Source organism: Anguilla rostrata, chromosome 1, assembly GCF_018555375.3.
Source record: "Anguilla rostrata isolate EN2019 chromosome 1, ASM1855537v3, whole genome shotgun sequence".
Taxonomy (NCBI): Eukaryota; Metazoa; Chordata; class Actinopteri; order Anguilliformes; family Anguillidae; genus Anguilla; species Anguilla rostrata.
In genome coordinates this window covers 15,819,440-15,832,513 of record NC_057933.1, presented here as the reverse complement: position 1 = coordinate 15,832,513, position 13,074 = coordinate 15,819,440, and the positions used below count along the sequence as shown (strand labels likewise).

Here is a 13,074-nt window from a genome sequence, read left to right as displayed (position 1 = left end):
TCCACCCTTTTGCCTCTGCAACCTTTAATTTCTCTCTGTTTGTGATTTCTTGCTGCAGCTCCTTTACATACCATTCTCCGTGTTTGTATTTTTTAAAAACTCTTGCTTGTTTCTTTTTTCATAGTTTGCTTTCGAAGAGATTGTCCTTAAAGATGTCAGTAAGTTAACAATATCTGGTGCTTGTTAAGTTTTCATACCAAGAGCAGTATTACTACAAGAAAGTGTTTAGCTTTTACGTTCAGCAGCAGTTATCTTTAAAAGACTATGGTGTATACCTGGAAAGCACTGAGACCATTCAAGTGGGGCCACTAAAATTGAACCTTGAGTACAGTAAGGTCAGAAAGCACATCTTGCGAGCCTTTGGTTTGTACAATCATAAATTACTTGAGATCTTGCGACTTACTCAAAATGCTGTAAAGATGACTGCTAAAGTTTCACTTTCATGTCCTAAGTGCAATATGAACACATTTTCATGTTAGTGGCAAGTCCAGAGCTTAGTTTACTATGCCTTTATCCTATCGGTTTGCAGCAAACACTGTCCTTTACTAGCCACACTCAACTCTGTGTTGCTTGGTAAATGCTATATTATATTTAAGCATCTAGCTATATATTAAATGGGCAACATGAATGACTTGGACCATAAAACTGCATTGCATGATAATTCAGATGTCTTTTTTTTATTTTTTCAAAGGGGATTTTTCACTGGTTTAAGTTCCTATCTGAACCTGTGTGTATGTGTTGTGTACATAATTTCATATTTTTGTTACCATTATATTCTATGCAATACCTTTGTAGCAGGTCTAAATAAAAAATATAAATGGAAAATAAAAATCTTCTCCAAGCCCTCATATATTGCTGCAGTTCATACTTTTGATCCTGTCTGGTTTTATCACCACTCAGTATCTTCTGTTTATGGAAAGCATTTGTACTACTCCTAAACACAATATATCAACTATGTTGTTTTGTTTGGGGAATTACTGTTCTTTTTGGTTTTCTACCTTGCAGATTTGTAATTATTACAATTTTTAGTTTATTTACCCTTTTATAACTAGGAAATCTCTTGAGATAAAATCTATTCTACAAGGGTGACTTGGCTTTCTGTTCTAAAACCAGAAATTCATAGGAAGGTACTAAAGTGCATCATTTGGTGAAACAAATGAAGAGCCTTGCATGCAATCCTGAGACAAAGAGCGAAGTGGAAAACAGTTCACTCGTTGAAGAAATGAATGGAAGGCCTTAGATCGCCCCCTGCTGGTAGAAAGTGGGAAGAAGTTCTTACATATTTCCAGCTTTACCGTGAATTGCATCATCTCGGTGAGGAGTTTTCCCCCTTTTCCAAAAGGAGTTAGACATTAGAGCCCTGTTTGGAAACAACACGGCACAGCCTTTCCTATGGCATCTGAAGAGAAGGTTTGGTGGTCTGATTAACTTTATAACCTGTTCAAGATGGTTTAACTCCTAAAAAAACAGTTTAATAAGCCAATTAAACAAAGCTTTGTTCCTTTAATGCAATATGTGCATTTGAGAATTTAACAAGGCACGACAAATAAGGAATAATAAATAAATAAGTTTGTAACAGATTTTATTTTATAACAGCTTATGTTTTGTCCCTGGCTCCTTGAAACTAATAGAACATTCTTAGGTTGTACTCACCCTCAAATTGCTTGTTTTTGTTCTGCAAACTCCAAATGTCAACTTTAAAGGAAATAATACATACGTGAGTATGCTAAGCAGCTATAAAGTAATAGCACAGATAAATCTGGGTGGAGAGACTCCTTACAGCTCACCGACTATTTCTGTAAATTAGAGAGAGACAGCCTACATCTGGAAAGGCTGACGCTCTTGCACAAAGGCACTTTTGTCTGGACTTGAGTGACAGTAAAACCAACTCTGTGGGTTCCAGAATTACAGTACTTAGTACGAATACACAAACTCCTTATAGTATCAAAATTCCGCTATTAAAATCATCGTACCAAACTAATCCTAGGACAAATGGTACAGGAATTGATAATAGCAGCATGTCTACTATCAGGCTTACATTAGTTGCCTTAAATAGTTTTCCATTTATAGGAATGGAATTCCCTTGTCCTGGTCCCTGACTGCTTTGGAGCAGGACTCAGAAGAAGAAGCCTTTTTTGTGGCTGTGATCTTGCAGACGTAGGTTGTGCTTGGAGACCCATTGGTGGGAGATCTGGTAGAGGAAGCTTGGGGAGTCTCGATGGTGGGGAGGTGCCAGTAGCTGTGGGAATGACACAGGAGCGCATGGAGGAATGGAGAGGGAGGCAGCCGGAAAGTCACAGCTTCTTGAGGTAAAACAGTTAAATGGGTAAACTCCCATCGACCTCAGACGAGCTAAGATCATCTCGCTCAAAGTGGAGCCCCCCCCCAGGCACCACACAGTGTTATTAATAATGTACAGGCCCTTCGTTAGGGGCTTAAAAATCTCACTGCTGTCACCCACCTGCGGTGTTCACTCGCACACATAAATTATCACACACCCCTCTCTGCTCATTAGGAAAGAAGGAAAAGCACAACGCAGAATGACTGTGGAAGCATAAGGGCGTGTCCCCTCTCCCTCTCCCTCCCTCCCTCCCTCCCTCCCTCTCTCTCACAAGACCTGCACTCGGAGCGGAGCACGGTCTCTTCCCCCCCACCTTGGTCTGGATCAACGGGCCGGCAGGAGGACTCGGTGGCACCCCACTGGTCTCCACGGGGCTCGTCTCAGCAGGAGGCACGTTCCGCTGAAAAGTGAGGGATTAATAAATGAGGAGGAGGGCGGAGTACAGGAGATGCAAGACAACGATGCGGTTTGCATGCGGAATGGAAATGAAGGAGTGTCTTCCTTACATTGCCTCCGGCCCAATTCTGACGACAGCAACCACAACCTACTACACAATGTACAATACACAATACAAACAAGGCACTGTGTAGGTAGGCACGTGTAGTTAATATCGCAACACTATATAGAAGGAACTGCTCAGCTCGTTGGAAAGTCCGGAAATTTCTTTTTTTTTTTTCTTGTATAGTACTTCCTGTGTGAGACGTCTGAGTCATTTCAACAAGGTTCTCTGAAGGCTCTCAAATAATATGCTTCAAAGAAATCGTTGGCTTTGCGGTGGAAAAAAAATGTTTCATTGCAAGTCATTATCTTTTACCATTGCATTACTAGAAATTCTAGGGGTTGGAAATATGTTAGATGTGCTAGAAAAATTACAGTCACTTTAGGAGTGTATAATCTATTTCAGAAACTCTTTACCCAGTTATTATATGTACTTTCATACATATCAGATGAAAGGTTATAAACAGATTCTAAATTCTAACTTCATATCACATAACCCTTATTTCCATTTGGCAAGTTTGACAACCAGACATAAGCTTACAAGTACATTATACAATAAGATCGATGAAAAGGTAAGAGGGAACATTATTTGTGCTCATGTTTCATAAGAGAGCAAATGCTAATTTCCGGCTAGAATTTTTACATGGAATCAAACTTTAATTTCAGCTGGATTCATAAACTGTTGTTGTGAAGACATGGCTCTTAGGCTTTATTATTGGTGCTGTTAAATGACCCCTCCTTTCCCCAGATGCCAAAAGGTTTTCAAGGGTTGATATGTAGAAATACTTGTCAACCGCGTCTAAATATTTCATGGGCTGCTTTCACGCTTGTCTGTAGCAGGACGGCTGTCTGAGAGACAGGCAGCACTACAGGGGCTGTGCGTCGCGTACGTTTCAGACGCTAAACAAGCTAAACACGCAGGTCCGAGAGGTAATCCCGCTTCGAATCGAGTGATTCTGATTATACGTCGATAGGATCCATCGCAGGAAGCCCATCAGACCTGGTGTAAACTCACAGGAAGCATATCGGCCACTAATGTGCTGGAGGAGAGCGCAGTCAGGGTCATCCTCTCACACAGATCAAACATACAGCTGCAGGTGCTCTTACAGCCTCCTGAGACTGTCTGTGGATTTCCAATCGGCCTGCATTTCTATACACGAACCCGACATCGGCACCATGTCCACACACAAAAAATATATATATATCCAGTGTGTTACAATCAATCGATTGACTTCATTTGTGTATTTTATGCATAAGAATTGTGTTCAATCTTACACTTCATCGTTTCAAGAGGTACCTGATTTTCACAGGTCACCTGAGAGCATTCATTCAGATTTACCAAATTAGCCACTTCAGCATTGGAATTAAGAAAGTGTATCTCGTATTTTTTCCTTTAATATGCTCTTACTGGCAGTACAATGAAACTGTCATAACTTGTCATAAAATGTGTTGGTTCCTCTTTGTAAAGCAATGTATAACCTTCTGTTTGGTTATTGGAAACTGGGTGGAAGTAATCTGGTAATGAATGCATCTGCTCTCAGATATAGTATTGTCAGGTCTTGTGTCTAGACAGGTTTCACTTATTTTTCTTTCTACTGTAGGCGTGTTGCCTATGACTGCAGAAATGTCCTACAGCACCACCCAGTGGACAAACACATGTTTCACATACACTTCGGTTCTTTATTTGTGGGGGTGCAGTATATGAACAAAACACTACAAAAGTTATTTAGGAGCATTTCTGTGGGGAGCATGAAAATGCAGAAATCATCACAATGACCATAGGACAGTCAGTATAAAACGTAACATGACTGAATCACTAGCAAGCATTGTTAGTCAGTAATTTCGGGGAATCAAATCAAACATGTTTCTTAGCTCATCCACATAGGCCAGGATATTAGTGAAGGCTTGTGAAAGGATGGTGTGCACCGTTTGTTTCTCTCCACACTCACCGGGTATGAGCTGACATTTTCCCAGATTTTGAGGGCAGAGCGCAGGCCTCTGAGAGTGTGGGGGCAGAGACTGGCCCCCGACCTCCTCAGCCCACTGGGCTCCCTCGATAGGCAGCTCCACAGAGAGGCAGCGTCACTGCACAGAGGATGAAGCGAGGACACGTGGTGAAGCTGATGGCTTTGTAAAAGCTTATTCATGTTTAGAAAAATATAATTTACAGGATCAAGTAAGTGTAAAGTTCAAATATTTTGTACCACAACGCAGGTGAGCTCAATGGAGAGGTTTCCGGTGATTTTTGCAACAGCTGGAGCAGAGGTTCCGCCTCATCGGTGGGTGCATCTTCTGATGTGTTCACCATTGGAAAAGAATTGTGAAAAATTTGCCAAGGACTTGGGGATTCAACAATCTGTAGAAAATTTCAAGTCATCAAAACAGGTGAGAAAACATGTCTTTGTAATCAGTGCTTTTTTTTCTGTAGGCCCTGAATGCTACAGCTTAAGTGTCGCAAAGAGGATCAATGGCCTGCTTGCCCCACAGAAAATGACTAAATTCAAACCAATTTGCCCCCCTGTTCATCAAAAGTATTTTTATCCCTGAGGTTTTCTGGAGAACTGGAGAAATCTGATATGCGCATGCTGGCAGTTGCATCTTTTCAATCTACAATTTGCCCGTTTACCAGCATAGCCACAGGAAGTCATACAGGAAGGTGGCATGATGACTGCAGATGCTGACTCTATCCAGCAAGCCAAGACAAGGCAGCCCTGCCTTCTAAAGTGATCCTATGGCTAATTATTAGCAGAGAGCAACACTGAGCAAGCCCACATGCTTTCTCTTGTGCTGTTGCAACCTTATTCTTTGGCTTCACTCATCAATATCTGAAAGAGTGACACAACTAGTCAGGGCTGTGCAGAGACATTTTGAGGGGCACATGCTTAAAGTGAGAAAAGGGCATGCCAAATTTCAAAAAATATTTTACAACACCCAGTTAATGTACATCATATTTAGGTGAATTCAAATATTTTCATTTTCATAAATGGGAGCAACAACAATAATAATAACTATATATATATATATATATATAGGTGCACCCGGAGGTCATATCTATAGTTGAATTTTCTTCAGCATAGGACATATTCAAACCTTTTCTTTGGCACACGTTGAATGTTCAGAGGTTTCCAAATGTGATTCGGTCAATGGGTCAATAAGGTCAGAAGAAGATGAGCGTTGGTGATGTTGGTTCCACCTGTCCTCTTCAACGAAATGCGTCCATTCACCAAATGAGTTGTCCGACTTTGCGTTGACTGGTGCGTAAACAGCCTGGGCAGGTGAATCCTCAAAATCTAAGGAATCCTCAAAATCAGAGGAATCATAAACTGAGTTGGTAGACATGTTTCCATCACAGCTATCTAAAATTGCCGGTTCGTTCATTTCAGTGTGATGGTGATCTGTCTATGTAGGCTACAGTTGAGAAAATAACCTTAAATCGGGCTGCAAGCAAGTGCTATCTGAAGTGGTGAACTGAGAGACTCCGTGTCTTGCCAGAAACATGCATTCCATAGCCTTGGGATTAATCCAGTTTCACTTGTTTCCATCCGTTTTACTGCAGGTCCGTCCTCCTGCTTGACCACGGCGTTACTTTGTCAAAGTAGGCTACAAGCATATTTCTGAACTCACCACTCCTGCAAAACGTAGGAAAAGCCTCATTATTTACACGTGTATGTTATGTTTGTAAATTCTACTTACGTTTTTGCCAGTGCTATTTAACTTCCATTCTTAAAATACGCTATGGGAGTAGGCTAATGGAAATAAAGAACCAGCCGAACGAGTAAAATCAGTAGGGTGATAGCAACAAGATAGCACACCGATTGTCCAGCAATTTACATCTTCCCATGCAGGCAGCCAAATAAATCTCTGTAACGAGGCCTGCCTACTATGACTTCGAACGAAAGGAATTTGTTAAAGTTTCATGACCTTCAAAACGTTACAATCGAAAATGCAATGTTTTGAATGTACTGAAATCAATGCTTAATAGCTATGTCCACCAATATAAACAGAATGTGTGAATGCTGTTCAGATGATAAGCCTATAGGCTATGCACAAAATGCTTCAGGCGTTTAAATTACAGACGTTTAATGATAAAGATGTCCATTTCGGAGCTATACCATGGCATACCTGCACCGAATGAACACGTCAACAAATGGCTATACTCAAGTATTTAACAGTACGGGAATATGATTAGAAGTGTTCAACCATAGCCAATATAGGCTACTGTAACAGGATAGTCCATGACTGAGGAATCTTTGCTCACTCATTTCCGAAGAAGCAGTAATTACAAGCTAAACCGCTTAACTCCTCGGAAACAGCGCAGAAACACTGGTCGCAAATATAGTAGCCTACTTTTCATTCTGAAAACTGAATTAAAAAAAAAATTCCTTTATCCTCCAGAACACGAAATATTATTTCCGTATACTTTTTCCCAAACATCAGCGCATTAGACTTCTTGTTGTGCCCTTGGCAGCGACAGGTGCATTTTCTAATCCATACGTTAAAAAAAATAGTAGGCTCAGCCAACGTCCACAAGACCACAACCAGTAAGTACCAGTAAAGAACCTGTTGATTCACTTAAACTACATTAGCTAATGTTAAATATAAGAACAACGTCTTTATGGCTTTATCATCGCCCGAAAAGTATAACCGGCAACGATACCGTAACATCTATAGCATAACACACCATATCCCGATAGCTCACCTCGATTATTTTATCCATCAGGAGTGGCACGGCTTTGTGGTTGCTCAGTCGTCTATGCTACTTTTATGTATGACAACCTACACCAACGCAGTTCTGGAAGGCCATGTACAAACTATTGCCATTTAAGCTGCCTGAATCCTTCACAGTAAGCTAATTCGGTAATGCCGTGCTTTAGCTTCGAACCCGGAAATCACTTAGGGTAAGTCTTTGAAGCGAGAATTCCTTAAAGGCAGGTGATGACCTAGACATAGCCTACAGGATATTTACACGTATTCAGAACGCATGTATAAATTAATTAATGTATGAATTTCTTCCAACTTCTTCCTGTTCCCACACTTGTAATAACAGCCTGTGCAAAACACCAAACCTTAATTCTTTTTGACCACAGTGCAGTGATAAATGTATATTAACGTATCACTTCCTGCATTCCTTGACGGTTATTTGGGGTCATCCTGGGTCATTACTGTATCTACTGACAAACTGTGTCACACCCACGTATTTGATTTTTACTCTGTAATTCGTTGTATATCGCTTATATTGCTCCCAGAAGCAAAATGAGTAAGACACCGAATAATGAAACCCTTTTATCATATGTCTGTTGTTTTCAAATAAAGCTCACAGCTTTATTGACATGTTGTTAATAAATCTTAATTTGAATCTAACGGATTATTCGTGCTTTGATTGACACCATGTTTGAGGCTGTTCTTAAATTTTTTTTTTTTAAGTTCTCTTTAAACAATACTCCTCCCAAGCCAAGTATATTTCCCCTGTGACTTCAGATGTTGTGAAAGTTGTGTCAATGTATGTGACGTGTTCTTCCTTTCATTCTAAATGTAGACTATTTTCAGCTAGTCTGACAATGTCTTTCTTAACCAGAATTAATGTGGCTAATTGTTTTCAGTTTGATAAACCTTCTGTAGACATTAATTTCAAACAGTAGAGGGCGCCCTTGATTAATTATAACTGCTTTCCCCAATGATCTGTGTTTACCTATTGCCTATATTACAATAGGATACAGATTTTGGTTGGATACGTTGACATTCACACCAAAATATTCATATTCTAAGATTTCTTAAACCAAATTTCAATTCATTATTCAGTTTAACAGGACACAGACATGTCATTTTTGACCCCATAAGAAATGTTTCACTCATTAATTTCATGCGAGTTCCGGTGCTCTGTAGATATTCAGCGAAATTTGACAAGTATTGCTCATACTCATTTTGTTTGACTTGCTACAAATATCATTGGTACCACATTGATTCTACCCCCAAATAAAGAAATAGAGTGGGAGCATGTTCCCCCAATAGTCATCATCCTTATTATACATTTCCCTCATTATAAGATATGTTTGTACAGTAGAGTAATGTACAATTATATGTTGCATTAACATTTAATTCCAAATTCCAAAATGTTTCTAGCTAGTCTTCTGAAAACAGTGCGCATGCACACACTCACAGAAACACACACACACATACACATTCTTCTGACGCTTGAACTAGAACTATGCAGAAAACAGGGTTCCTCCAATTAATGTAGCGTAAACAAAAGCAAACATATAATTAGGTGAGAAATTTTTTTCATATACCCACTACATACTGCAATATGGTGGCTATTTGTTGTTTGCCATATTATATGTATGTTACCACAATTGTTATTTTCTGGAAACATTAACATTAGACAAGATTAGCCTATAACTGAAAGCTGCATGTGTATTTTGTAGTACATTTTCATGTCGTTCACTGTGCCAGGAAATAAGTTACATAAATGCTATCGTTAACAGTTATTAATCCATGGGACTCCCTGTATTTTGGGTTCAGCAGAATTGTAATGTAGCATCAATAATGCATGAAGAAAAACTGCCCCCATCGACGTGTCTTAGTGGATACTGCCTATTCTCATGACCAGCACTTTCTGTCTTAAAGGGCACCTGATGGAAACATGGGAGGTGAAAGCACAGCTGCATCAGTCTAACTGTAATCTTTACATCACAAACTGACATTTTGCCTCAGATTGAGAGTTAAAGTAAACAGTGGTGTATGTCAATACCAGAGGCTAGAAGTGCAAAGGAGGTTGTCATCTTGACATTAAGACAAAAAAGTATAAAAGTGAATCCCATAGGTGTCAAAGGTATGATGCCATAGAACTGTGAGTGGGTGGCATTTGTTTAAGATTAAAAAGCTATATCTAATCTAAATGAAATGATGCTTTCAGGATGTAGTCTAATCTAAGATAAAGCACTCTGGACACTGCTGTTGAAGTTACATAGACTGTGTGATCTTTAGGCCCCTGTCTGCCTGAGCATATTCAGTGTGATTTCACAAGAAAACTCAATCAGTTTAATTCCCTTGGTAGATGATGTTTACTTCTTTTGTATGTTCCCTCCTCCACTCCCACCAGCCCTGCCCCCCAACCGCCATCTGTTCACTTTCACTCCAGGAAACTCCTGTGTCACCCCTTTGTTTCCCAAGGGTGGCCTTGTTTCCTGTGACATCAGTGAGGGAAAAATAAGGAGCCGACTCCTCAATGTTCACAAAACACTCCTCAAAGCATTTACTTGCAAACTAACTTGAGTATCCATTCAGAATATTTGGATGTTTTGTTTTATGAAATATATGAACAGTGGTTGCTCAGTCAGTTTTTCCCCTACACATTTGATGTAAACATTTTATGGAATTACTCAAGCAATGTAAAAGAGTAACTTCAAAGACATTATTCTGACTTGCCTCCATGCGTGTCCCTATTCAGTATTCCATGTTACTATGTTCAGTGTAATGTAGCTGTTTGCACATGGTTTTTGACTGTGACCAGTATTTATCCTTAGCTTGAACTGACCTTATCACTAGTCTCTAAAAAAGCTATAATTCCGACAGGAAGCAAAGAGGAAGTATCTGACAACAGAACATCTCCTTCAGAGTTTCCGTGCCAAGACCTTGGGTCAATGAAAACAATAGTGAAAACATTCTCAAATCTCTGGGCTTTTGTTTTTAACCTGAATTTTCAAAAAACTTTGTGTGTAGTTCTTCCTTTGCTGGGCACTGCATGTAATTGACATAGATTCATTTCAAGTAACAGAAGAGTAAAATGTGTTTGGAGATTTGCCCATGCTTGCATTGTCACTTATGCAAGATGTTTTCTTGCAAAACTGTATTTAATAGAATGCAGGTAAACCCAAAGCTTAAATCAAGAAATAGAAAACATCAAGCTGTAAAATTGGCCTATTTTAAAAAATCTAAATAAAAACACACATTCACATCATAATATTTTGCTTTACATGGACTGTATGCTGGTTTGTGAGATGTTACCACAGCCACTGTGAGGTTTTTCCCCCAGTTAAGGTCTGTGCAAGCACTGAACTGGGGTGAGGACTGTCTGAAGGTCCTACTCATTTAGACCAGAGTTAGAGTACATTTTCCCATTCAGTCAGGAACAAGAGCTGCTCTATACTACTGGATAATGCAAACCTCTGCAATCTGATTTTCTCAGAATTAATTATGAGCCTGGTAATTAAGAACTGAGTATATCTTATTATGACTGTACCGTTCTCACGTAAATTCTTCAAAACACTTTTTTTTCTTGCACTGGGTCTTATCAGAATCTCTAACTGCTTTACATTTAGCTGCACTGAAGGAAAAACTTGTTTTTTCACTGGACCTCCTTTTTTTGAAAACAAAGGACTAAGCCATAGATTCAAATCATCTGCACAGCCTTTCAACCATTGGAGATATCGACACTGGAGAAAATTAATGAAATTGTGGAAAAGCTCAAGATCCACCATAATGTTCATCCAGTCTCCTTTTGAGGTGTCCCATCTCTCAGCTACAGTATAGCCCTGGCCTGCAGGACAGAAGATCAGTATGATATTTTTCACACTAGTCCATTGACACCTGTTGTCCAAGTGGCAGGGTTTTCACAGTAGAAGATAAGGTGGTGGCTTTATGCCACTAAGTCCATTATTTCCAGCCATTATCCCACACTGCCAGGGTGCGCATTGTTCTCTGAGACAGAATGAGAGGAAAGGAGGCTTTGGTACTTGTAATTCACTGGATCATAAATATAGTAAGCTAGTAGCAGGTCCATTAAAACAAGAATTCAAAAAAAATAAGAGTGTGGGAAATCAATACGGTGGCACTGATTAGAGAAACAATTAAAAGTTTTGGAAAATAAAACTTAGATTCAGAGGAATTCTTCATGTTAGCCTCTGCATTTTTTAAATTCTCAAAATCTTTTATTGCTTTTTCTTGAATTTGCCACTTCTTGCCGAAGTCAGGTGGTTCGGTGAAAACCCGGCTATATTTGGTTGAAAAGTAAATGTTTTCTAGGACATAGCCAGGGTATATCCTGAGAAACCTAAACTAAATTGGAACTAAATTGAGCTAACCTAGTCTGTTTATATCAAAACATCTCTCAACCAAGATTTCCACCCCTCTAGGCGTCTAGATTCCGTCTATATTTGGCCTTGTGTTCACTGGGTTCTCTTGTCTTCACTCATGCTGTTGTAAAAGTAACGTGGTTTATACAGAAGCCTTCCTTCAGCACTTGGAGTGATATCAATAACAATTAAGCAGCATGAACAGTTATTCACCTGTTTTCTATAATTCCATATCCATAATTGCCTAAATAGACCAAGCATTTGAAGTATTTGCAGTTTATGAACCTTGGCTGCAGAGACCTTCTAGAACAGTACAGTCAACTGATTCCTAGTTTTTTTCTTTGTTTGCTTTTCTCTGCAGTTCCACCACAGTCACGGGACAGGGGTTACAAAGTGTCAGTATGGGGCATTCCAAGATGGTCAGCCCCCATTTACTCCAGCGATAAATTGGGAATGTGGGTGATCTGGGTCACATGACCTCTCTTTCATTTTTGGGCAAAGTCCTTACACGTTAACCAAAAACTGCTCTGGCAAGATGGGTCTTTCTGTATGTGTATACACAAAGATTAATACATGGGGCTTGACAGCAACTCAGACATTCCATACAAATTATGGAGGATGGGATGTAGACATTAGTGTAGCTTTATGGGTGGAGTGAAATGCAATCAGATGGAAAGGCAAGAGAGAAAAATAAACTCAAAACTGACGCATGACACCAAGTCCCATGACTTGCTGTGATTCTGATTCGGTGGTAAAGGAAAATCAGTGTGTCTGCATTTTATGCTATGTTCCATGTTCTGTGGCCGTCCTTGAACCAGATATCTTTGTTTAGTTTGTCTGAAGGCTTTAATTCTCCATATATGCTGTCCCACTGTCCGTTATTTGCAATTTTATGGAACTGCACTCTTTAAACTCGACTCTTCATCCACAGTATCACAGTAGCACTTAGTTACACACTGCACTTTGGCAACCATGAAATCAGAGAAATTTACTGTGGTATCGCACCAGGATCTGATAAAACTCAAGTGCTGTTCCTCAGCACCAGATCACAGCTTGTTTGGCAATGAGAAGAGAAGTTCAAGAAGTGGGTTGGTCACATATTCAAGTTTTTTGGCATCTGCGCACAGTGGTTGGCTTAGATTTTTTTTTTTTGCCTACTTGGCC

At 39.7% G+C, this 13,074-nt stretch overlaps 1 protein-coding gene across 4 annotated transcripts; it reads right to left on the bottom strand.

The window, feature by feature from the left end:
• Positions 1-1,565: 1,565 nt before the first annotated feature.
• Positions 1,566-7,943, bottom strand: si:dkey-229e3.2 (uncharacterized). 4 transcript variants are annotated; one of them, XR_010328671.1, is made up of 7 exons: positions 7,539-7,936; positions 5,930-6,468; positions 5,044-5,195; positions 4,789-4,924; positions 2,655-2,741; positions 2,039-2,239; positions 1,566-1,695 (listed from the first exon to the last, which is right to left on the bottom strand). XR_010328671.1 is itself a non-coding variant. In XM_064325072.1 (6 exons), the coding sequence occupies exons 2-6, from the start codon at positions 6,215-6,217 to the stop codon at positions 2,117-2,119; spliced, it is 786 nt and encodes a 261-aa protein (XP_064181142.1). In that variant the 5' UTR covers positions 6,218-6,468; positions 7,539-7,935; the 3' UTR covers positions 1,566-2,116. The 4 variants fall into 4 exon arrangements, 2 of the variants coding, with proteins under 2 accessions (XP_064181142.1, XP_064181156.1); XR_010328672.1 differs by having other exon boundaries at positions 1,566-2,239; positions 5,044-5,131; positions 7,539-7,943; XM_064325072.1 differs by having other exon boundaries at positions 1,566-2,239; positions 7,539-7,935.
• Between the last annotated feature and the right edge of the window lie 5,131 nt (positions 7,944-13,074).